The sequence below is a fragment of the Leguminivora glycinivorella genome, chromosome Z (assembly GCF_023078275.1).
Source record: "Leguminivora glycinivorella isolate SPB_JAAS2020 chromosome Z, LegGlyc_1.1, whole genome shotgun sequence".
NCBI classification, from domain to species: Eukaryota; Metazoa; Arthropoda; class Insecta; order Lepidoptera; family Tortricidae; genus Leguminivora; species Leguminivora glycinivorella.
This window is the reverse complement of record NC_062998.1, coordinates 20,870,110-20,896,969: the sequence shown is the minus strand read 5'-3', so window position 1 is coordinate 20,896,969 and position 26,860 is coordinate 20,870,110. Positions and strand designations below refer to the sequence as shown.

General features: G+C 40.1%; 2 protein-coding genes across 2 annotated transcripts in view; one reads left to right on the top strand and one right to left on the bottom strand.

Moving 5' to 3' along the window:
* The window catches only part of LOC125241297 (ATP-binding cassette sub-family C member 4-like), a 24,971-nt gene extending 6,456 nt beyond the window's left edge, over positions 1–18,515 (top strand). Inside the window, 25 exon segments of the mRNA XM_048149698.1 lie at positions 108–245; positions 1,073–1,157; positions 1,402–1,558; positions 1,719–1,932; positions 2,691–2,823; positions 10,179–10,265; positions 10,812–10,909; positions 11,121–11,277; positions 11,667–11,863; positions 11,944–12,026; positions 12,205–12,328; positions 12,645–12,800; positions 12,903–13,069; positions 13,303–13,482; positions 13,623–13,770; positions 13,845–13,995; positions 14,231–14,458; positions 14,827–14,934; positions 14,937–14,989; positions 15,247–15,381; positions 15,654–15,809; positions 15,980–16,100; positions 16,604–16,854; positions 17,777–17,917; positions 18,399–18,515. Of these exon segments, the coding sequence (XP_048005655.1) occupies positions 108–245; positions 1,073–1,157; positions 1,402–1,558; positions 1,719–1,932; positions 2,691–2,823; positions 10,179–10,265; positions 10,812–10,909; positions 11,121–11,277; positions 11,667–11,863; positions 11,944–12,026; positions 12,205–12,328; positions 12,645–12,800; positions 12,903–13,069; positions 13,303–13,482; positions 13,623–13,770; positions 13,845–13,995; positions 14,231–14,458; positions 14,827–14,934; positions 14,937–14,989; positions 15,247–15,381; positions 15,654–15,809; positions 15,980–16,100; positions 16,604–16,854; positions 17,777–17,917; positions 18,399–18,422 (3,492 nt within the window). The 3' untranslated portion in view covers positions 18,423–18,515.
* The window catches only part of LOC125241300 (exocyst complex component 2), a 25,633-nt gene continuing 17,208 nt past the window's right edge, over positions 18,436–26,860 (bottom strand). Inside the window, exons 12-17 of the mRNA XM_048149706.1 lie at positions 25,005–25,193; positions 24,537–24,697; positions 23,224–23,452; positions 21,887–22,101; positions 19,565–19,624; positions 18,436–18,739 (exon numbers count right to left, since the gene is read on the bottom strand). Coding sequence (XP_048005663.1) covers positions 18,655–18,739; positions 19,565–19,624; positions 21,887–22,101; positions 23,224–23,452; positions 24,537–24,697; positions 25,005–25,193 — 939 coding nt within the window. The 3' untranslated portion in view covers positions 18,436–18,654. The remainder of the gene's footprint in view (positions 18,740–19,564; positions 19,625–21,886; positions 22,102–23,223; positions 23,453–24,536; positions 24,698–25,004; positions 25,194–26,860) is intronic.

Sequence of the window (26,860 nt, the reverse complement as noted above, 5' to 3'; positions counted from 1 at the left end):
CCCGTTGCCGACCCTTACACTCCGCACTCGTTGAACTCTGGCAACCTTACTCACCGGCAGGAACACAAGAATAAGTCGTGCGTGCGTGATGTTGGTATTGTTTTCAGGCTCTGAGAGTGAGTCTGCAGACGATGGCCGACAACGGCGCGGGGCTAGTGGTCAACCTGATGGCAAACGACGTCAATAGATTCGACACGGGACCTTTATTCGCACACTACCTATGGATCGGGCCCCTTGAGACCTTGGTGAGACTGATGGGCTCAGGTGGACTGGGAGGAACAACGGAACAACTTAAAAAAAAACCGGCCAAGAGCGTGTCGGGCCACGCTCAGTGTAGGGTTCCGTAGTTTTCCGTATTTTTCTCAAAAACTACTGAACCTATCAAGTTCAAAACAATTTTCCTAGAAAGTCTTTATAAAGTTCTACTTTTGTGATTTTTTTCATATTTTTTAAACTTATGGTTCAAAAGTTAGAGGGGGGGGGACGCACTTTTTTTCCTTTAGGAGCGATTATTTCCGAAAATATTAATATTATCAAAAAACGATCTTAGTAAACCCTTATTCATTTTTAAATACCTATCCAACAATATATCACACGTTGGGGTTGGAATGAAAAAAAATATCAGCCCCCACTTTACATGTAGGGGGGGTACCCTAATAAAATATTTTTTTCCATTTTTTATTTTTGCACTTTGTTGGCGTGATTGATATACATATTGGTACCAAATTTCAGCTTTCTAGTGCTAACGGTTACTGAGATTATCCGCGGACGGACGGACGGACGGACGGACGGACAGACAGACATGGCGAAACTATAAGGGTTCCTAGTTGACTACGGAACCCTAAAAACACTAAATGCTTTTGATAACAATATATAACGACACCACTCTTTGCCTTACATTTTCTTCATATGTCTCGACTACTCCATTTGAACCTATTATAAAGTAGAATCTTAGCTCGTAGAGTAGACCTGCTAATTCCTATCGAAATAAAGACTCCGATGAATTTGACTTTTTCCCTATACAGTCCAGCGTTTCTTAAAACTATAAGTTTAAGCAATCTATGTATTTCAGATCATGACTATGTTCTTGTATCGAGAGCTGGGTATGGCAGCCGTATACGGAATCCTTACAATTGTAGCAGTAATTCCATTCCAAAGTAATTCACTGATTTCTTAATATTACATCGTGTCCAAAAAACTCAATGAAAACGAAATGGAATGCAATAAAACAATATTTCGCGATAGCTATTTTTATATAATATGCACTTAAAAAAATGTTAAAGGATGTATGAGTCATCCTTCGTCATGATATTAGCTTCGTCATAGCTTCGAATTTTTTGGATACAGTATAAAATGATTGACCTTGAAAAAGTGGCTGCTTAAATCCTGTTGCTTTATTAGTTTTTCTGGGAACACAAACGGCGTACTTCAGACTAAAGACGGCGCTGAAATCGGACGAACGAGTCAGGCTGACGAAGGAGATCGTCATGGGAATAGAAGTGATCAAGATGTATACTTGGGAGGAACCGTTTCGGAGGCTAATAGATGATGTTAGGAGGTAAGATCCCATTCACACACACAGGTTCTTTAAATATGGTTGGGGCGTTTATGTAGTACCTAGCCAAAAGGCGCGAGAGTGCGTATTTAGATAATTATTTTGAATATATGGCGCTCTGATATCTGATGGCGACTACACATAAACCTAAAAATGGCCGCAGGCAAGAAATCCACAACATCAAGATGACGTCGTATATCCGCGGCGTGATAATGTCGTTCATAATGTTTACGTCCCGGTTCGCCATCTTCGTGACGGCGCTGGTGTTCGCCGGCACGGCGCCGCGCGTCACCGTCGAGACTGTCTTCTTTATCACCTGCTACTACAACATCATCAAGCAAACCATGACGCTGTTCTTTCCACAGGGCGTTGGACAGGTACGTACTTATATGTACTTCAACATTAACACACACGTTAACGTAACACGCTGCTCTATCACTAATAAATAGTTATTTGTTTATACAAGGGTGCAAAGTTGTATTTTAACGCCGAGTGTGGAATTGCAAAACGAGCAAGTGAAAGGATTCTATAGTTCGAGTATAGAATCCTGAACTTGCGAGTTTTTTAACACACGAGAAGTAAAATACATTTGTACCCGAGTGTAACACAAAACTTTTCTCCTCACTATAGCGAGGAAAGTACAACGCAAAAAACGCGTTTATCACTGCTGACTGTTGGCGATGTGATGACGATGATTTACCACCTTGTGGAACTACTGAATTCAGTAGTTCCACAAGGTGGTAAATCATCGTCATCACTAGATTCACTCACTTTTATCAATTTTAAAGCAGAAAAAATGACTATATTCAAGGTCAAATTACTTTATCCACTAGTGGATAAAATGCGTAATTACCCGCTGGTATTAAAGGACAAAATACGTGTTTCCGAGTTAGTGAGGGGAAAATAATTTTTATCCACTGTTCTGATTGGTCAACATTACAATATCGTCACTTAGGTACCTACCGACATATATATATCGTCCACCTCTGTATGTGATCAGCAGTGCTAACTCATTCACATTCCTATATAAGGCGTACAGTACAGTCACAGTCATGGTAATTTGTGACTGTGGACGAAGCAGTCCTGAGCAGGAAAAATAATATAAGTTAACCTGATTTATTCTTCGGATTAAAAGATAGCGGAAATGAACGTTGCCGTACAGAGGATACGAGACTACTTGATAAGTGAAGAATGCCATTTCCCTCCAAAAACGTTTCAGCCGAGTGGAGGAGCTCCCGAAACTAGCAAAAAACGTGTGACAATCGTTGGTAAATATATATCATTCATTACGTCATGTTTACTTACTCTTTATTTTACCTTAGGAGTATGGTATATTAAATTTGGTATAGGTACTTACCTACTTATCTCACGGTATCCGGAACGTTACACAACTTACTTGGTCGTCGTCTCACTTGATAACAGATTTTTCAACTCTAAGCTTCTTCGTGAATGAAACTAAACTATAATAACGCTTATATAATAACAATGCTGTTTAAGAACTTCCGTACTTACATAGGTATATTGGGTCACTATCAAATTTACCTTATCGCTAAAAGACTATCTGACACGTCTGGATTGTGTTGTCTTTGTGGCGGTTTACTGACGATTCGCCAAAAAACGTTTCCCAAAGTTTCACATCCCAAACTATTATTCCCAAATTATCATTTCCCAAATAAACGTTTGGCAAAACAACTTATCGCAAATTGACATTTAGCAAAACTTTTTTTGGCAACTTGGCAAGTATTTGTTTCCCAAAATATTTACTTGGTCAAATTTCATTTTACCAAATATTATTTAGTCAAAGGTATTGTTAGGCAAAATTTCCATTTCCCAATATATTGTAATTAAATGGCGCACTAGAAATTTGTTTGTTGATTTTATACTTTGTGTCCAAGATTTGTGTGAAATAATGTGTATGTCGTACTTTTTTTCCTCCTGCTGCAAATGTCAAGGATGACATTTTCACTTACATGTCCGGATACATTTTATTAAAAAGAAACCTTATGTTTTCAAGACCATTATGTTCTATTAATTTTTAATTACTTTAAAAAGCCATTTCCAGTTTGCTCACTGTCAACCTAACACGCTCCTCCTCGCTTCGCTCGTCGTCGCACCTAAACTGACCCTGTCGCACACGAGTTTTCTGTTACAATACTAATAAAATTATTACATTACATTTATGCCTTGTAATATTTATTGTCAAACGTGGTTTTGCATGGTGTATAGCCTGACAAGTTTTTATTTGACCCTCGCCGCGTTGCGGATTTTCAGCTGAACTAATTTCTTTTACTGGCAAGGATTACTATTTGACACCCGTTGTCGAAAGTCATCGAATGTCAGTGATGTAAACGTGAAGCAAATATTTTAAATTTTCTAACGGTTTCATCGCAATTTTGTCAAAAATAATATGATTAAAAGTGAAAATAATTATACTAAACGTGATAAATTACTTACAACAAAAAAGGATGAAGGATTCGACGGCATTTCGATACCAATGTTCTGAAATTGGTTATTGACAAGTCCGGGACTGACAGTTTATAGTGCGGTTCTCCTGTATTAATTTGTTGGTTTCGCGTTTAGCCTAATATATTTTTTGTTCTAATTTAAGGTGTCTGTAGCTCTGCCGTGAAAAATATGTATAGAAATAAGGAGGCCGTTCCATAACTGCCACCAGTACAGAACAAGGTCCCACGAAAAAAGAAAATAAACATCGATGACTTCGATTAAGGCACAAGATTCATGGATTTTAGGCTGTGCGGAAAGAAGTAGCGAGTCTTAAAACCTTGCTTTTTAAATTTTGATTCTCTAAAACCATGTTTTAATTTTCTACAAATATTAACGGGTAACCAGTACACGCTGTCCCCAATACGTATGACGTCGGCACATTATTGCCATATGAAAGCGGTTTGTAGCGACACTCTTTCAGGGTCAAATAAAATCTTGTCAGGCTATAATTTGTAGAAACATTTTTTAACAAAAAAATAGTTGACAAAATAATTTTGTCCAGTAACTAATTTGACAAAAATAAAGTTGAGCAAACTTTTCTTGTCCAACTGAAGCCTTGGGAATAAAACTGAAATTGTCATTTGACAATTTTAAGTTAAATTTGGCAAAAAAATCTTCGGTAAATTAAATTAATCCCGTAGAAATGAAAATGCAAATGCCTAAGTATTTTCGAAATTTGCGATATGAAATTTTGACCAAACATGTTTTTGGGATATAAGTTTTGCCATTAAAAACGTTTGCGAAATAAAGTTTTGTCTAAATAAAATTTGACTAAGTAAAATTGTGCCAAATGATAATTTGACCAAACAAATTCATTGCGAAACATACCTTTGCCAAACAATACTTTGGGAAATGAAACTATTGCGATATGATTATTGGGAAATGAAATTTGACGAAACGTTTTTTGGCGAAACGGCAGGACACCGTTATTAACAGTGCGAGAAGGTTTGAAGAACTGTTCTGTTACATATTTTTTCTACTCCCGTGTTGTTATTCGTCATTTACCGTGCCGTACATAGATCGTTAAAACCCTACATAAAAGATGACCGCCCCCGTAGCTGGGACGCTATTGCACAACACCCTGCATTTTATGATTAAGCACTGAGACTTGGCACAGGTTGTTCCTTGGGTGGCCCTGAGTAGATAAAGATCGGGAGGCATCGAGAGCCCCCCTTAATTTAGGAGGGAAGAGGGGGGGAAGGCTGGCGCCACCGCGCTTCCTTTGAAACCATATTTCTCTAAAACTATACAAAATAGGGCATGCGATATATCTTTTCCGGATAAATGAAGGACGAGGAATTCATTTTTGGAACAAAAAAAATGTACTTTAGAACAAAAATACAAAAATAATGGGAAAATCTTAAAACGAGATTTTTTTTTATACATACTATTGCACTTTTTATAAAAACCGTAATAGTTATTTTAAAATAAAAAATATTATTTAATAGCTACATTTATCTAGTTTTAGAAAATGTATAATTTGTTATAGAAATATATTATAGGACGAGTGATAAAAAATAATTTACATCGCCCGATAGGGTGATTTGAATGCTCATTTCAATAAGTTTTGCAATGATTTCAGGTATAATCACTATTTTTAACACACGAAAGCCGTAATCATTGTAGTTTATGGCTATTTTAGTGATTATTGTACTTAAAATAAAAAAAAATACAAAAATTTTAAAAAATATTAAAAATGTGATAATTTTTTTTAACATTATCCTATTTTGTTCTTTCTACACAATATATATCTAAAAGCAATAAATATCGATAAAAAGTCACATTTATGCAGTTTATAAAAATATATAGTTTGTTATATAAATATGTTACGAAACGCGAGATAAAAAATAATGAAAATGAAAATTTTAATGTACGGGTCAGCTTGCATTATTCGATGAGGCGAGGTAAAGGTACTACCCGCTATGCAGTGGAGTTCGTCTAGTAATACAGAAATAAATACTTATTCTAATAACGTTTACACATATAGGTATATCACGACCCAGTACAGAAAATTGTAAAAGTCCTATAATATAGTTTATTTTGATTGTAAAATAAAATTGCATGTGACTTATATTGTAAAAAAAAAAAAAAAAATGTCTTAATCACGTTCTCCTCTGCTAAAGCAGTTCTGCATACATAGGCTTGAAGATTTTTTAGAGAACTTAGTTACTTCCTTTGGGCCCCCTTAAATCGGTTTTACCCATCCATAAAAGATAAAATAAAAATAGTCATATTCTTCCTTTCAGTATCAATGATAGTTAGTTATTGCGCAATAGTGCCATAAAAAATAAACTAGATTCCTAAAAGCATTAAACATTAATGATTTTTGAACTAAGACATTGCTTTTGTACAAAGGAGAACATCAAAAACTGGTCTGACTAGACGAAAACATGTGTATCGGGGCTACAAGGCTCTCAAAAAGTGTAGCTATTTTGAGTTATTCAAATAAAACAACATGAATAGTCTGAATTTAATTATGTATATATCACAACATCCACTGCATAAGCACATCAGCTCCGAACATTTAATTTAAAAAGTCTTTTTTTACGGTTGCACCTTACGCGGCACTGTTTTTTACACCTGCATCCGACAATTTCGAGGCATGTTTCTGCAGCAACAGGCAACGTTGCGGGCAAGTAGGCTCCCAAATCCCAATTGTTACAGACTTTCGTCCAGCCACAAGTAGCAAATAATGGCAAATTTTGAATTGGGTTTAGTTGACCCCATACATGGACACCTTGATATACCTATAACCCTTACAAAAATGGTGCAAGGCAGCTTTTGTCGGTGAAATGCTGTTAATTTGGCGGTCTTTTTTGGTTAATAACTATTTTCGGCACTCGTTAACCAAAGTCTGGTCGAACGCAGATCTGGAATAATAAATATGTCAAGTGAGAACTATCCATATATTATGCAAATCATATAGATAACTACTATTTCACAAGATGTATTAGGATCAGATGTATATATCTGACCTATCATATCAATCGATCATTTCATGTGATATAAATAGTTAAATTCAGACTATATAGGAGTATGTTGTTTAATTTGAAGTACTCTAAATAACTACACTTTTTGAGAGCTTTGAGTACCTTTACCTCACCTCATCGAATCATAAATGCTGACCCGTACCGTACATCAAGATCAACCTGCCACGTCACTTTCATTATTTTTTATCTCGCGTTTCGTAATATATTTATATAACAAACTATATATTTTTATAAACTACATAAATGTGGCTTTTCATTCATATTTATTGCTTTTAGATATATATTGTATAGAAAGAACAAAATAGGATAATGTTATAAAATAGTTATCACATTTTAATTTTTTTTTTAATTTTTGTATTTTTTTTATTTTAAGTACATTAATCACTAAAATAGCCATAAACTACAATGATTATGGCTTTCGTGTGTTAAAAATAGTGATACCTGAAATCATTGACAAAACTTATTAAAATGAGCATTCAAATCACCCTATCGGGCGATGTAAAATATTTTTTATCACTCGTCCTATAATATATTTATATAACAAATTATACATTTTCTAAAACTACATTAATGTAGCTATTAAATAATATTTTTTATTTAAAAAAAAACCATTACAGTTTTCATAAAATGTGCAATAATATGTATAAAAAAAAATCTCGTTTGTAGATTTTCCCATTTTATTTTGTATTTTTGTTCTAAAATACATTTTTTTTGTTCCAAAAATAAATTCCTCGTCCTTCATTTATCCGAAAATGATATATCGCATGCCCTATTTTGTATAGTTTTAGAGAAATATGGTTTCAAAGGAAGCGCGGAGGCGCCAGCCTTCCCCCCCTCCTCCCTCCTAAATTAAGGGGGGCTCTCGATGCCTCCCGATCTTTATCTACTCAGGGCCACCCAATGAACAACTGTGCCAAGTCTCAGTGCTTAATCATAAAATGCAGGGTTCCCATACAAGACATAGCAATAGCGTCCCCAGTACCGGCCGGCGCCCCGCGCACTCACGCATACGATATACATACTTAGCTCTTAAAGCGTTGTTTGTTAGGTAGCCGTTAAGGGATATAGCGGGCGGCGGCGGCGGCGCGGGGGAGTGCGAGCGACAGGGTGAGTGCAGAAACATTGCAGAGGACAAGTCAAAATACTTATAGGAAACAGTGCGATTTTCACGAAAGTTATTCTAGATAATTTTTAAGAAAAAAAAACCGTCGTCTTTCGGGTTCTGGTGAAAGCTACTTGCGAATGTTGGATTATGTAGAAATGTGTAAGTATTTTTTAAAACTGCTTTTAATGCTTTAATTATTAGATGGCAACACAAATGAATATACGTATAACGTTAAGGTTTGAGGAGTTTCCTCAATTCCTCATGAATCCGATTATATTATAAGAAATCGAAGCTTGACAAACTTTGACTTCAAACTTATGCTTAACAAACATAACTAAATAAATGTCACTGTTCTGAACTTAAATGCATGCTTTTCTTACAAAAATACCAAAGTCACTATGAGTGTGCCGTTCAGGTTTGAGGAGTTTGGTTCTGGCCATCATCAGCAGTTCCACTGCACCAAATGTGACTGTTCTGGACGAAAGTGCATGCTGTTCTTATAAAAATACCAAAGTCACTATAAACGTGCCGTTCAGATTTGAAGAGTTCGGTTCTGACCATCATCAGAAATTCCACTGCACCAAATGTCACTGTTCTGGACGAAAGTGCATGCTGTTCTTATAAAAATGGCAAAGTCACTATAAGCGTGCCGTTCAGATTTGAGGAGTTTGGTTCTGGCCATCATCAGCAGTTCCACTGCACCAAATGTCACTGTTCTGGACGAAAGTGCATGCTGTTCTTATAAAAATACCAAAGTCACTATAAGCGTGCCGTTCAGATTTGAGGAGTTCGGTTCTGACCATCATCAGAAATTCCACTGCACCAAATGTCACTGTTCTGGACGAAAGTGCATGCTGTTCTTATAAAAATGGCAAAGTCACTATAAGCGTGCCGTTCAGATTTGAGGAGTTTGGTTCTGGCCATCATCAGCAGTTCCACTGCACCAAATGTCACTGTTCTGGACGAAAGTGCATGCTGTTCTTATAAAAATACCAAAGTCACTATAAGCGTGCCGTTCAGATTTGAGGAGTTCGGTTCTGACCATCATCAGAAATTCCACTGCACCAAATGTCACTGTTCTGGACGAAAGTGCATGCTGTTCGTATAAAAATACCAAAGTCACTATAAGCGTGCCGTTCAGATTTGAAGAGTTCCGTTCTGGCCATCATCAGCAGTTCCACTGCACCAAATGTCACTGTTCCGTACCTAAATGCATGCTGTTCTTTTAAAAACACAAAAATCACCATATTTATGCCTTTCAGATTTGAGGAGTTCCCTCGATTTCTCCAGGATCCCATCATCAGAACTGGGTTCTGAGAAAAATGGGACCAATCTGTATGCATATACATTCAATCAAAAAAAAATTTTTCAAAATCGGTCCAGTAACGACGGAGATATCGAGGAACAAACATAAAAAAAAAAAAAAAAACATACAGACGACTTGATAACCGTCCTTCTTGAGATATGAGGCGACGGTTAAAAACTATTCAAAAGTAAGTGCATGGTCGTAGAAAAAGTATTGTATGCAACGGTGTTTAACCGAGTCAAAAAATACTCGTGGCGTCTTAATAACAATTTTCGGCTTCGCCTCAAATTGTTACCCACGCCACTCGTCTTTTTTGACCTCCTTTAAACGCCTGTTGCATAAAATACTATATAAACCATGGCGATGACATTATATTTCCGGACGTTTTGCTACTGAATAGTTCTGTGTTGACGTCAATTAACTAACTACACTTTTGGCTTTTTAGATATGCTAATCAAGTAATCATACGGACTATGTATATTTCCAGACGTTTGGCTACTCATTCATTCTAAGTCTTAGCCATCCAGTTAAATTTACTTTTTGCTGATTGAGTATTCTACTTTCATGTCATCCCAGCTGAATTGACTTTATACTGACTGTATATTTAAATTTTCTGACATCTAGCCGAAATAGTCGTTTAGCGATAAGGTAAACTTGATAGTGAATTAGTGACCCGGTATATTTATCCAATAAAAACTTACGAATTGTTGTATGCAGTCGATCCGAAAGTACCTGCTCGCACGCCAGCGCCACCCGTCAACCAGGCTAGCACCTCAAACATTGAAGCTAACGATAAACATCAATGTATGTTAACGTACTTAATATGATGTTTAGTTATAATATAGACTGACACGAATCAAATCAAGACTTGAAGATGTTGAAAATAAGAAGTTGAATAAACACACTAAAATTGCATCGAGCGTCTGTCCCAAGCAGTGGCGGCTGGTGAAAATTTCTGCTAGGCAACACTGAGAAAATCTATCATAATCAATCTACCTTTACATTACGTACTTTACTAGTAGGTAATCAATTTTAGGCAAGCCTGTGGGAATCGGCTTGTATGGATCAGCCGCTGCTGGTCCCAAGTCTCAATGCAGTGAAGCCAATACATTACCTACTATAAATTTAAGGATAGATAGTTAGTTTAGCCCGACTGATTTCGTTTATCCAATTACTTAATGAATATATAGTTAGTTTAGCCCTATTTTGTTACCAAGATTTTGTTGATGGAGATTTTATTAAGTTTTATTTCGTCATTAAGGACTGATTTCGTTTATCCAATTACTTAATGAATATAATTATCAAATGCTACTAGTACTATGATTTCAGTAATATTAATAAATGTTGTAGCATTGGATAAAGACAAGGTGATGGTAAACTTCGAGGGCGCCTCAAGCAGCTGGATAAAGTCGAGCGACCAGTATGATGCAGAAGACATTAATCTTCAGGTATACGTACTTTCCTGTTGCATATACCTGCCTACTTACTTACTACTTAGTTATTATAGCCATTTTCAAACGTCCAACACGTGCAAAGTCTGCCCCATCAAAATCGCTGCCAACTTAGGTTAATTGGTCTCTGACTCTATACGATTCGTAAGAGCTCTAGCGAGAAATACAGTCTATGGACTTCAGTGTTCAAATGAAATATTACGTACAGATCTTTCCTTGTTCGTTGACGACGATAATCGGCGCAGTGGGGTCGGGCAAGTCGACGCTGCTACACATGATCCTGGGGGAGCTGCCATGCCGCGCCGGCTCGCTGACTATTGCCGGCTCCGTCAGCTACGCCAGCCAGGAGCCCTGGATGTTCGTCGGTCAGTAGTTCAGTATGCCGCTTCATCCTGGATCACCCTTCTCGCTCGCTGACGACGATAACCGGCGCAGTGGGGTCGGGCACGTCTATGCAGCTGCACGATACTCTGCGAGTAGCCATGCCTGCCTGCTATCTACACGAGGTAAACCTTTACGAGAAGTTGGAAAGGGTTCTTCCATGTGTGTAGCTGCAGGTCTATGGTTAAGACATATCCGCGTAAGCTCAACACCACTGGATCTATTCTCACCTCAAGCCCTGGATGGCTTGGTCAGTTTGTACTGCAGCGTTTTGAAAGTTGAAAAAAATAGAGAAACCAATGTAAACGTTTTATATTCAGTTTTTCTGCTAGTCACGTTTCCTTCTTCGTAAACAAAAGATACATGTTCGTAGGATCGGTGCGCCAGAATATTTTATTTGGCCAGCCGTTTGTAAAGACCCGCTACATGGAGGTGTGCAAAGTGTGCGCGCTCGAGAGGGACATCTCGCTGTTCCCCCACGGAGACAAGACTATTGTTGGCGAGCGCGGCGTGTCCCTGAGCGGCGGGCAGCGCGCGAGGATCAACTTGGCCAGAGCCATTTATAAAGACGTGAGCTTCAATTAATTGTTTCCAAGAACCTTCATTTGTTTGTATTTATAGTCAATGTAATGACATTTATCATCTTTCAGGCGGATATATACTTATTGGATGACCCACTTTCAGCGGTGGATACTCAAGTTGCTAAACACATATTTGAGAAATGTATAAAAAGGTACATTAGAATTGTTAGGCTTACAACTTACTACTTAGATTAGCACTAACTTGACATATTTGATTTCACAAAATCCTCCTCATCCTAGAACTTTCCCGGTCTACTAAGTATAAAAAGGAGTGCCTGCCATTTCAGCTTCTCAACCAGACGGGGAACGCTAATTTAGTTAATTTCACAGGTACTTGGCAAATAAAACCGTCGTTTTAGTAACTCATCAAATTCAATTTATCAAGTCTGTGGACAAAATAGTAATAATGGACAAAAGCAAGATACTCGTAGAAGGGGCTCTCAAAAATTTGAACGTAACGTATTCCATACATCCCAACTGTATTATTTTTCCAAAAAATTGCTCGACCTATAATTACCCAACACTAGTCCGGCGTATGTAGACGTAACGTAAAAGACGCCACGTTTTAAGGTCAGTGATCTTTTATATTACCGTGCATGTGGACGTGGTATCTATCATCATGCGCAAGACAGAAAGACATAGACCGAGTCGTCCGTATTTTGCTGAATTCTCGCCCGGGTATCTGAATAACTACTATGACTGATAATCTATTTAATTAATAACAACAAATATCTGAAAGGCAGTTTCCGTATAAAAGAGAAATGTTACAGAAGCAGGAATTGAGCCTGATCCGCGTGATGACGGACAAGGTGCGGGAGGTGCACGAGGAGGAGCCGGGCGCCGGCGCGGTGCCCTCGGTCGCGCAGCCCAGCGCCTTCAGCGCCTTCCGCAAGCACTGGTCCCTGCTGCTGGACGACAAGCAAGCGGTATGCACCACAACTTTACATGAAACATACCAACTTGGAAGTCTCCATCTATTAACAACGTACTCACCCCCTATCTGCTATCTGATTTCATCTCTCACACAGGATCAAAAGCCAGAAGTAGAAGCTCAAACACAAGGGAGAGTGAAAGGTTCCGTATACAAAGAGTACTTCTTGGCCGGCGCGGCGTGCCCGTACGCGTCAGCTGTCGCGTTCATGTTCCTGTTTGCGCAACTCTGTGCCAGCGCTAGCGACTTCTGGCTCAGCCAATGGTACGACAACTGATGCAGATTTTAGTGTCATGTCACGCTGACCATCGGCAATCAGCACCAATCATAAGCGCTCACCTCTCAGTGTTATTCTAAAACGCTCCCTCAACATCCATATTAGCATGTCAGCTCCGGTGGTTATCGTGAGTATCGTGACACAAAAAAACAGCCTTTCTAGTATTAAAATCGACAAGGTATAGTATTCGTCTAAAGTAATAAACATTGCCTTGTCGCAGGAGCAACGCTGAAGACCGCTTGACTGGTGATACCACCGTTGACAACATTATTTGGTCAGAGATCGGCTTGAGCCGTCAGTTCTTTGTGTTGATATTTGGAATCCTCACTTTGGCTACTGTGATTGTCGCTTTGCTAAGAGCGTGCATGTTTTTTTCGCTGTGCATGATGTCGTCTATAAGGTGATAAACTGAAATCTATTTATACTTGAGTATTGGCGCAAATGATATTTGTTTTTCTTGATTTTCATCTGTTTTGCTTTTTGTCGTTGTGATCGCAACTTACATTTAATTGCATATAAGATATAAAACTTTGTTTTCAGACTGCATGATAAAATGTTCGAATGTATTTCCCGGTCACCTATGAGTTTTTTCCACGCGAATCCATCAGGAAGAATTCTAAACAGATTCAGCAAAGATTTGGGGGCGGTGGACGAATTACTACCACAAGCTATGATTGATTGCTTTCAAGTAAGCAAAAAAGTTGCGTGTAGCTGAATCTGCTGCATATTAAGCAATGTACTATTCATATCGATTTGTTACAGATAATCTTAAATTTGATCGGTGTCATCGTCGTCATCCTCGTGACTGACATCACTCTACTGATTCCAATAACAGCTGCCATCATGATATTTTATATATTAAGAGTAATTTACATCCGAACGAGCGGCGCAGTAAAGCGCCTCGAAGGCATCAGTATGTATTGTCAATTTGTCATTCAAATAATGTTTGCCAGCCATACAAACTCAATATGGAATTAATCTTTAAAATGGTACTCCATAAATATGTAGGAAATTGAAAGCATAGCTCTTCCGAAACTCTGTTCTTTGTCAGTGATACCAATAGCCCTCCAATAGCAGTTGATTTCGACTAGGCCACAGTCTCCAAGGGTTCGGCAGTCCCTGAAGCGTGGGTTGTGTTGTGTGCGCAGCGCGCAGCCCCGTGTTCGGGCACCTGACGGCCACGGTGCAGGGGCTGAGCACGGTGCGCGCGTTTGGCGCGGAGGCGCTGCTGGCGGCCGAGTTCGACCGCCACCAGGACCTGCACAGCGCCGCCTGGTACCTCTTCATCACCTGCAGCCGCGCTTTCGGATACTTCCTCGATATCATCTGTCTGCTCTTCATCGTTTGTGTCACTTTCGGTTGTATCATGAAAACTGGTAAGCACCTGGCTAATTGTGATTTTTGGTATTTATAATAAAGAAGGCGAAAGATCAGATAAGTCGCCTGGTAAACGACTGCAACTCCTGGTGTCAGAAGCGTGGTGCCGGCCTTTAAAATGGGAGTACGTTCTTTTCTTGAAGTTTGAAGATTGTATTGGTTTGGAAACACCGCGGGCAACAGTTCATTTCAAGGTTTAGCTGTGCGAGCAGGACGTAACTGCAGTGTTGTTATATCTTATAATCCGAAGCAAATTGCTGTTTCTAACTGTTGTTGTTGTAAAACGCTGTGTAGATTTAAAACTTTTCTAAACTCTGTCCGCCATATCATCATAATAATGAAGATATTGTACTTGTGGTTTATTTAGACATAGATGCAAGTGCGGTGGGACTGGCGATCACGCAGTCGATATCTCTGACTGGCATCTTCCAGTGGGGCATGCGCCAGTCCGCCGAGATGGAGAACCAGATGACCAGCGTGAGCGAGTGCTGGAGTACACTAACCTCACACAGGAATCCGCTTTGAGAGCCGTAAGTCTATGTCTCTACACTCTCTACACCATGTAAGTAGGTATAGATGTATTCCAAAATTCCAATCTGCAGCAAAAGATCAGCGGTGAGCTAGTGCACTGAGCTTACTCAAGAGCGTAAATATTTAAGTACAACTGTGGTGCCTACATAAGTAAGGCGACGTCTTTAAATTATGACCTATATGCCTCAACAATGGAAAAAAATCTTTGCATAGTTTTTACCTAACTCTCCCACTCACAGGAACTTGTTACTCACAGGAAGAAAACGCTAAACCTCTTCCCGACTGGCCACCCGAGGGCGCCATTCACTTCGACCAGCTGAGCCTGAGGTACACGCCGGAGGGCCATTACGTGCTGCATAAACTGGACTTCAACGTAGAACCGCACGAAAAGGTTAATTCTTGTGTCACTCTCATAGTACGTTTGTGCGAGTACCAAATTTAAGTGAGTAATTTAAATGAGCGAAACCGTGTAACGGTTAAGAAGTTCTCATTCATTTGTGTATTACTTCCATTCGTGCCAGCTCTTATGAAGTCATCTGTAACTTCTCGAAATCTGCTCGTACGTCATAATACTCATAATTGACCTCTAGTCATACCTATAGGTATCGGCCGTTTCGCCGTTGATGTATATACTATTTAATCAAATCCTGTTGTACGTATTAGATCGGGATCGTGGGCAGAACTGGCGCCGGGAAGTCATCCATCATCCAGGCCCTGTTCCGGCTCGCGTATTTAGAAGGAGTGATCAGCATCGATGGTGTCAACATATCTTCTATCGGCCTCCACGATTTGAGGGAAAAAATATCCATCATTCCGCAAGTAATTTACGTTTAGGAATTCAGTTAGGCACTTGGTGAAATAGTGATTTTCAGAAAACTAGAATCATAACATAATAATATGTGCTTCATGCATTGATTCAAGCTTTCTTATTAATTTTGAACATAATTTATAGTTTTGAAAAGAACATTTTCTTTTAATTTAATCATTAGGAGCCAGTATTGTTCAGTGGTACCATGCGAAAAAACTTGGATCCGTTTGGCGAATACACTGACGATACCTTGATGAGCGCGTTGAGCAAAGTGGAGCTTATTTCTGAAGGCGAGGACCCAGGTAGGATATTGCTACTCCGTTTGGTATCTACGATTCTACATATTAGTCATGTTACGTACTAGGAGTATATGTATACCTATATATTTATAAACTCTACTAAGCTAAGGGATACTAAACATTAGGAAGATTATAATTTAGATTGTTTTTAGTGTGGTAGTTCTCAAACCTCTAGTTGTCTAATAAATGACATACAATAATAAGACAGCCCGGACTAGCAATTTGTAGTGCTTTAAAACAAATGAGATAGTATGACTCAAAGCCCGGGTGATAACCCGTCGTCGATAAACATTATTATTATTATTGTGGTTAGTCCGAACTGTGTATTAATGCCGAAAGTCCACTATCATATGTTTATCATAGAAATATGATCATAGGCAACATGCCGTCCTATTTTTTCACTTTGGAGAAAAAGGACGGCATACAGATCTATGATAAATGATAAACATATGATAGTGTAGTTTCGGCCTAAGGCAAAGGATGCTATAAGCGCTACATATGATCAGTGCATGCACCAGATGCGCTGGACAAGATAGTAGCGGAAGGCGGTTGCAACATGAGCGTGGGGTCGCGGCAGCTGGTGTGCCTCGCGCGCGCCATCGTGCGCGCCAACCGCGTGCTGATGCTGGACGAGGCCACGGCCAACGTGGACCCGGCCACCGACGCGCTCGTGCAGGCCGCCATCCGCACGCACTTCCGCCGCTGCACCGTGCTCACCATCGCGCACCGGCTCAACACTGTCATCGACTCCGACAAGGTATTCGTGGGATGGGAACACTGTTACAGATTACAGATGTAGTGCGAAAACGGTTTCTTTCATATTTTTCCTATAAGTACATCTTGTACTGACACTGACTGAAATAGCATGACACGTTCGTACGTTTCCGTAACAATACGAAGGTAAATCTTTTCGCACTACATCTGTATTTTTTTATATTATTTACGGCCATAGAAAACAGTGTCTTCGTATTTTATTTCGACACAAATCTTTCTTGCACGTTTGCGCAGGTACCGAATCATTTGAATGTTGTACACTTCTCCACTTTCCCGTAAAATTATGCATTTTTGAAATTATAGAACTAGCTTCTCCCTGCGGCTTCGCTCGCGTTATTCATTGCGGAATGCTCCATATAAACTTCCACTCCCTATTTTAAGAAAATGGGTGGTTAGTAAGAGACAAAAAGTAGCCTTTGTCACTCTGCATCCCTTCCAATATCACCACTTAAAAAATCACGTCAATTCATCGCTCCGTTGTGGCGTGAAAGACGGATAAACAAACAGACATGCACACTTTCCCATTTATAATATTAGTATTGATAACCGGTTGTGGTGCTTGCTGTGTCAAGCCCTACGGTCGGTGTCGCGTCACTAGTTGGCTCGAGTGGAGCTGTCAGAGAAGATCGTCCGCCATTACCGCGTCGTGTTGTGAATTGTCCCAAGCTACGCTCTGTTTTCTAAGTTTTATATATTAAAACCTGTATTTGATTGTCTGGTGTTTTCCCTCTTAACAGTATGGATTTACGTCCGTGTCAAGCAGGTGTACGTGTGTCTTCGTGTTTTGTTCCGATACAGATTTGCAGCAGCATTCGCGCATCTTTTGTTGTGGACTTCTTCACTTTCCCGCAACATTATGCAGACCTTTTTGAAGTCCATAGGTATTTAGTATATTTGATTGTCAGATATTGGTGTTGGACGCCGGGCGGCTGGTGGAGTTCGCGGCGCCGCACCTGCTGCTGCAGAACGCGAAGGGCGCCTTCAGCCGCATGGTGGAGCAGACCGGCGGCGCCATGGCCGCGGCGCTGCGCAAGGCGGCACGGGAGGTACTACTCACATATAACACATTTGTATGCTTTAGGCCGGATTTAGACGGCGTGCGAACTCGCATGCGATTTTAGTTACATTGCGGGCTGTTAAGGTTACATACAATTTTGTACAGCCATCAAATACCGCAATGTAATAAAACTCGTATGCACTCGCATACCGCCTCGTACCGTCTAAATGGGCCCTTAAAACTCAGGGGTTCCCGACGTGTGCGCCGCGCCGGGGCGCCGTAAAGCAATCCTCCCCACCATGTCACCCCTTTAATTCGAATAACCTGGATAGGTTAGGGCGCCGAAATACTATTTAAATTGGGTGTTATTAATTAACACATTTGTATACGGAGGCTCTCAATCTGTCTACATCAATATTGTTAGGTGTTAAAATTGCAAAACGAATGCACAAATGTTCATCGCTGTTTCTTGTTCTTAGCAGTAGATACTTAATGGTATATAAACTTTTATATCTATAATTTAATTTCAGGCTTACAAGAAGACGCAAGAATGAATGAAACCTCATCTTCCTTTAAAATATATATTTAAAACATTATTTATAATAAATATAATAATATACTATTATATCAACTTAGTTACATTTCAAATATTGTTTGATTAAAATTATTATTTTATAGGGGAAATAATTGATTATGCTTATAAATAGCGTAGTGTTGGTTTAAAGCTTGTAATGTATGTACAGGAGTGGCGTGGTGTGTGGTGTGGCGCGGGCTTACCGGGCGGGGCTACACAGTCTCCACGTTGCAGCTCAGGCACGTCAGTTGCAGTTCCATCCTCTTCTTGAACTCTGCCACTAGTGTGTCTAATCGCCTGAAACACATTTATCTTTGTTAATTACTAAGGTCCGACCGAGATCTCGGTCTCGGTCTAGGCATTCTCGGCCGAAATTCGGGCCGAGATCTCGGTCTCGGTTCTCGGCCTAAATGGGCCGAGATTCTCGGCGAAACCGAGACTGTTATTTAGAAATTTATTGCGTGGTTAGTTACATAGCCCGTTTGGTAACCCGATTTCAGTTCTTTGGTTGGTTTTTTATCTATATTTTAAGCCAACAACAAAAAAATACGTAGGTATCTCATAAAGGAATGTAAAATGTTTTCGAAATGTCCCCACCTAAAAACTTGATGTGTGTGGAAGAAGATGACGACGGGAAAAAGCAAATTATGGAAATTACGGGAAGAATTATGGAATATTGGACAAATTTTAAGCTTTGGATGCTGTTTTGCGTTTTTTAATAAGTAGGTATGGGTTTTCCATAATCATGTTTATAACGTACTAGCTTTTGCCCGCGGCTTCGCTCGCGTTAGAAAGAGACAAAAAGTAGCCTATGTCACTCTCCATCCCTTCAACTATCTCCACTTAAAAAATCACGTCAATTCGTTGCTCCGTTTTGCCGTGAAAGACGGACAAACAAACAGACACACACACTTTCCCATTTATAATATTAGTATGGATAACAATATGGAACCAGTTCATGTCCCTTAACTTTTGAATCATATGCCTAATAATACATAAAAATCGTGTAAGTCAAGCTTAGTAAAGACTTCCAAGGAAAACTACCCATAGCAAACGTGATTCGTCAACCTGTTGTATAAGTTATTGCAAAATATCCGCTAAAAACAGAGTTAAGATACTCACTGTTTATCTTCGTCTGACTCTAAAGGTGGGATTCCAGCTAAAACCTCCATCAAATAATTCCTGAAATATACAAATTTTCATTTTTACGGCACCGTCTAATTACATATTAATACTCGCACTATCTCTTTTAGATATCACGATCCTTAATATTCACAAAACGACACAGCGAACAGACATACGGCATCCCCACGTTAAGCGAACCTCACTAACGTAACAGTTTGTCGAATACTCCTTTGGGGTCTATATTAATTCGCATAACTGAATACTCCTAATATGAATTGGCATACCGTTTATTACGCATAACGTTTAATACGCATATCATTATTTCGCATAACAGATTTCGTATAATGCTAATGCGCATAATGTAAATTGTTATAACGATGAATTGGTATAAGTATAATAAGCATAACTTTGTTTCGTAGAATGTTTAAATGGCATACAAGAAAATTATATTTTCACCACACTAACGGGTAACGGCTTACTTTTCTGTTCGAAAACACATAGCAAAATTGCATTTTATCCACAAGAGTGCAAAGTAATTTCATACAAATTTTAACTTGATGTCTTAAGCTAGGTGATAGAATTTTACCTATAAATGATGATTTTGAATCATAAATATTGAAGAAATCGATGGATTTAATTTAGTTTGATGTTTTATAGTCAGTATTTTGTTCGTGTTGGGGTGGTGAAAAATTTTGTGTTTCAAACTCGGTGGCAATGTTTAACGTGACGTACGAAGGTTAATGTGCCTTGAAACCCTCGCAACGCTCAAGATTCCACTTTTGAACCACTCGCTACGTTCGCGGTTCAATATTGGAATCTTCCGCTTGCTCGGGTATCAATGCACGTGCGATCTGCGAAAATCTGAACGATGAAATAATATTATTTAGATACTATCCATTTTCAATTTCTTTAGTAAGGTACAGCGGGGCAAATCTAGGCTAAAAGGCAATTGTAATTAATCCATTTTTTCCATTATTACACTATTTCCATTATTCCATGTATCCACTGAACACGCCTACTACATAACTGGTAGACACTCTATTTTCTGAAAAACACTTATGAAAAACGAAAAAACTTAATAAGTAATGTATAAATAAAATAAAGACTCCTTAACTCAAATAATCTTTTTAATTTAAGATTATACACGTTAAACTTTCGTGAGACATATTCAAATAATTAATTAAAATACGGTTGTACTCACGTTATTATGTCTGCGGAGTTTAACCGTCGCGTGAACTCCTATATGCCTGAAGAGGGGCCTCCGAATTGGCCCGAAACATGTCGCAGCAATAGCGATATAATAACGTGAGTACAACCGTATTTTAATTAATTTAAGATTAGCAGATAAGTTCATTAATGCATGTTTGTTTCTTAAAAATAAACAGTTTTTTTTAATAATGCAAACATTGTAAAACATGGAATAAATTGACCACAGTTACATTTGCCCCCCACTCGAGATTTGCCCTGCTGTACCTTACTTACCCCTATTTTTTTCATGCTTAATAAGTGAGACAGTACAAAATTAAACACTCAAAATCGAGCGCTCGAAATTGGAAAATCAGCCCCTGATTGATCGAATCGCTTGCTCCATACAGTTAGTAAGTATGGCAATTCATTTTAGGATAATTAAAGTTATACGAAATGATAGTATGCAAATTTCAATTATGCAGATTCATTGTTATGCGAAATAAGAATTATGCATTTTTAATATTATGCTTATTCAATGTTATGAACAATTATGTTATGCCAAATCTGTTATGCGAATTCAAAATATGCGAATTAATGATAGGCGAAATAGAGGGCACCCACTCCTTTGATTTGTGTATGAAACCGACACCGTTGCCGATAACTGTCAAACAACAAAAAATAACAGGCCAAAACGCCGCTCGTTAGTATTTGTAGTGTTCGCTGTTTGCCGCTGTTTGTCAAGCGAGGGCGCCGCTCGTCGCCAATCAGGCCAGCTGCTTGGGCGTCATAACATTAGACCACGGATGATACATACTAAGAATCGAACCTCATTTTTTTAGCGCCACCTATTAAATACTATCACAACTACACTGATCAAGTGATGATGCCTACAAATTTTTTTTTTTTCAAAATGTGTATTGACGTGATATATCATGATACTAAAATAAAGAAATATGACATTTGTTCTTAGAAAAAATAAAAACACGCAAAAATATTTGGGGAAAATATGATTGTTGCCACTTAAACAGCGCCATCTAGTTTTATCCCTCAAAGGCCCATACATTTCAGGGGTACACATTTTTGTATGGGCTTTGTCAGTCCCTGTATATATCGTCCTTGATCAGAACTTACTCCGCTTTCCTCGTGAGGTAGTGCTGGCAGGCGATGCGCAGCAGCGTGTACTCGAGGCGCGCCTGGAAGGCCGCGGCGCGAGCAGCGGGCGCGGAGGCGGCAGCGGGGGCGGGGGAGAGCGCGCCGCACGCCGCCAGTCGGGCCAGCTCCTCGCACACCGTCTCGCAGATGTCCCGCACGTAGCGCGCGGACGCCGCGCCGCACACGCTGTCTACCTGCGAATGACACAACTTTGTATCGCGGCTTTTCACTTTGAGGACGGCACGGCATACATCATGTTCAGACAAGACTGACGTTTACAGATTTGGAAAAATCGCAGTCTACATTAATATTATTCTACTAACTAAATAAAATCGGCAGTGATACAACCCATTATAGGCTTACGTGAGTTGTGCCTCAGCGTACATAGCAATCAGGGTGTCAATTGGATAATTCGCAGCCCAGTCGAGCCGGCCGACTTATTGATTTTTAACCCCACGTGAGTCATGCACCCTTCACATTCCGGGCCACAAACTGTTTGCTCTCTCTGATTGAACTTGAAGAAAACTAAAGGGTCGCCGAGAAACTTTATTTGCCAAGTAATAATAACGGTTTTATTCGGTGCCCGTTTCAACTCGCTGTTATTAATAATCATAGTCTCCGCGATGTTGCTCTCGAGGGTGCTGACTGCTGAGCAATGAGGTTGATGATCTCGTTGTCGTAGGTAGACACTAACTGATATGACTACAGCACACCTCGGACACTGACGATCAAATATATAAAGAGGCGCGTTTCTAGCACACAGTCTAAGCTCGTGTAGGTGAACGCGTACTATGCTTGTATGAGTGAAATATGACTGGTCGACTGTTTTTGACAGACGGTAACCGCGTGAGGTACCCGAGAGGGGGTGGGCGGCACTATCAGCGGGGAGCGGGAGTGGCCATAATGTACGATAGTACCCTTTATTATACTGTGATACAGTGGCGAAACACAACTAGGAGAGCCGAACCCAACTCATTAGAAGAAGAGGATAGGACTAACCTCAGCGTGCACAGCAATGAGGTTGTTAATGATCTCATAGACGTAGGGTCTTGCGTCGTCGGGCAGCGCGCCGGCCGTGCGGTGCCGGCCCAGGAACATGCTGGGCTCGATGGTGCCCTCTTATGCTCCAGGGTCTCCGCGATGTTGCTCTCGAGGGAGCTCAGCAATGAGGTTGTTGACCTCGTAGACACTAACTGGCATGACTACAGTGAAGAGAGATATGGAAAATCCCACCTGAGACCGAGAAGCCTGGCGAGTGGCGAAACATAACTAGGAGAGCCTACCCCAAGTCATTAGAAGAAAAGGATAGGACTAACCTCAGCGTGCACAGCAATGAGGTTGTTAATGATCTCGTAGACGTAGGGCCTGGCGTCGTCGGGCAGCGCGCCGGCCGTGCGGTGCCGGCCCAGGAACATGCTGGGCTCGATGGTGCCCACCAGCGGGTCGCCCTTGTGCTCCAGGTACGTCTCGGCGATGTTGCTCTCGAGGGTACTCAGCGCGTCCTTCGTGTCTTGGATGGCGTCCGTCGGCTCTGGCATGCCGTAACTGTAATGTAAGTTTCCAGTTAATGCGTGTGACCCATTATCGGAACCAGGACTATTTTCGGGAAGACAAATGAATGTGGCAATCTAGGTCGATTATCATTTAAACTGTAAAAAAATATTATTTCAGCATTAGTAAGTAAGTAAGTAATTTATTTATTGTAAGCTGTGTATATAAAGGTGTTCAATATTTCAAAAACAAAGTATCAACAGTTGCTCGACGAGCGTACAATGTAGAATCTTAAAAAATAAATAACAACTATATACATTGTAACGTCTTAGAATCTAATACATTTCACTATCTGCCTCCAGCACTTCGAAAAATTCTTTGAGGCTATAAAAAACATTATCCGTAAGAAACTTTTTCAACTTAAATTTAAATTTCTTACCATCTAACATTAAATATAATTACTAATTAGGCAAGGCATTAAATACTCTAATAGAAGTAAAGTAGGCGCTTTTGTAGAACAAAGTATTTTTAGCCTTTGGACACACTAAATTATACTTGTACTTTTCTCTTAGATTGTCTCTTAATGACGATTTTTTAGCGAAATATTCGAACTTATTTTTAACAAAAGTATAAAGTTCTAAAACACAAATACCCGTAAGAGTGAGTAGTCTTTTATCTTTAAATACATTCCGAACTGATTGTTCAGTACTCATACGGTATATAGTGCGCACGCATCTTTTTTGTAAAAGAAAAGTACTTTCTACATTTACAGAATTTCCCCAGAAAATAATTCCGTAGGATAGCAGTGGAAAAACATTTGCATAATAGGTATTTCTGACAATATTTTCAGAACAAGTACCCGATAAGATCGATAAAGCGTAACATTGGGTGGAAATTAATTTATTGATTCGAGCCAGGAAACGAATATTACTAACTTCTTCTTACTAATTAGGTACTGCACTTAAGAAAGTAGGTGTATGTGTATCTAGCGTGGCATGGAAACGAGTTGGCAAACATTCTGTCAAAGCGTCTCTGGAAGGCTTGCGCGATGTTGTTGAGCGTGACGCGGCGCGTGTACTGCGCGTTGGCGCCAGCCATGAGCAGGCGCTGTTGCCAGCTCGGTGAACAGTGCACGTACCTCTGGAAGGCTTGCGCGATGTTGTCGAGCGTGACGCGGCGCGTGTACTGCGCGTTGGCGCCCGCCATGAGCAGGCGTTGTTGCCAGCTCGGCGCGCCGCCGCGAGGCTCAGCTTCTAGCCGCGCCTCTAGCGCCACCGACAAGCACGTGTTGTTCAAGTCCTGTACACATCAATCAATCATGTCATTAGTCTATACTAATACTTGATACAGAAAGACTAGAACTAAGGTCTGTAAACGTCGCTTTTCGCGCGCAGTAGCGTTGTAGATCGAAGTGTAGATTTTGGTTGTGCTGTTGTAGCTGCTTCGCGACCGCCATTCAGAGACAGTCCTTCAGGCAGCGATGTTTACTTGAGTAAGCGAGTGTATCTAAGAGTGCGTCGGTCAGCATACTTCTTCGAAAGGTCGTGCAGTACAACACGTCAGATCGAGTGTAGCTCCGTCACGTATCGAGGGCTAGCGGGCGAACCTGGTCAGCGTGCTCCTTGGTGAGGTCGTGCAGCACCTGCACGAAGGCGAGCAGGATCTGGCGCGCCTGCCGCTGCAGCGCCGCCGCCGGCTCGCCCGCGAGCAGCTCGCTCTCGCGCCGCCCCGCCGCCGCCACGCACGTCGAGATCGAGTGCAGCGCCTCCTTTACGTAACTCTCCAGCAGTGACGGCTGAGGCACACAACTTAATTATTAGACTAGTCTCAAGTCGACAGATGAACATGAGAAATCATTTTAGAAACACTTACTTACCCCTTATTTATAAACGTTCACTAAACTTATCAAGCCGATAAAGTTCGTTTATCCCTTTCCGGCGCGTTGGTGTGATAGAAAGGGACAAACAAACTTTATCGGCTTGATAACATTAGTGAACGTTTATGAATAAGGGGGTTAGAAAGTAGGCGTGAATAATGGGGACTATCGTTTTTTTGCTCACCAGTTGGCGCCACTGTTGACTAAGGTCCAGAGATATAGCTGTCAAATTCAAAGGCGACTTATAAGATCAAAGTTTTGAATGTCATTAATTAATTATAAATAATATCTAGATTATTCATAATAAATAACTTAGCATCATATTTTTACGCCTCTTTTTCTTAATTCCGCTTTCAAACCGTTCACATTCATCGCCAAATAATCCATATTTGCGATAATTTCACGAATGAGATCGCTTTTCAAAAGGTAAATAAAAGAAAATATAATTTATGTCATGAAACCCGCCAAAACCAGCCGGCGTATCATGCTGCCAATTTTATCACTTATCCACGTAGATAAAGCATCCGTCACGCTTTAGCAAGTATGTCAGTGTGAGAGTGACAGATGTCTTATCCACGTGGATAAGTGATAAAATTGGCAGCATGATACGCCGGCAGTAGTAGTAGTTTTTGGACCTCACGCGGCAACAGCGCCTCTAGTGGCAAATTCATAAGCGATAGCCCCCATTGTACTTCGCCTTACTGACAAATTGGTTATGTTATGATGGATGAAATTAAGTGTTACTTTGCAGAGATTCATACTAATACAAACCTGGTTAAGTGGGACCTGGATAAGTGAGAAACCTCTTTATTTGGGACCCAAGGTGTGGTCCCGACACTTTCGCACCGATTTACCTCTATTAGTGAGACAAAACAGACTATAAGTGAGATTAGCCTTTTCGATTTTATAGTCACATTTCCCTCTATTAGTGAGACAGAGTGTGTATTTTACCTCTGTTACTGAGACTATATTTGAAATGTATATGAACTTAATTGTTTGTTAAGGTGGCTCGCTTAGGTTACCCGAAGCTCAGGCTGCGTTAGATGGCGTTAATCTTCAAATTACCAGTCTTATTTTTTTTGTGGAGTCGTACAGGCATTTATATACTTTCAATTATGCTTCGCGAACATTTAATATTAAAATTGACGTATTACAACAAACATTCAACTTCTCATTGTAACGTTAATCCCCTTAATGTAGATAAATTTACTATTTTACACTATTTCTAAGTACCACTCACACATACAAACAGTGTTTTTGTATTCCTTCTAGTCGATAATTTCACGCGGCGACAGCTTGTTTAAATAGCCTTGCGGTAAATACGTGCCATCGCATGATTTGCATGGAAGTACTGGGTTCGAATCCAGGACTTTTTCTCTTTTTTTTTTTAATAATACGTCGGTGGCAAATAAGCATACGGTCCGCCTAATGGAAAGCGGTCACCGTAACCTATGGACGCCTGCAACTCAAAGAGTGTCGCATGCGCGTTGCCGCCCCATTAGAAACTTGTACACTCCCCTTTGCTGCGTGTGCACAGCAAAAGGAGTGTACAAGTTCAAAGGAGGGTTTGGGTTGCCGACGACTCA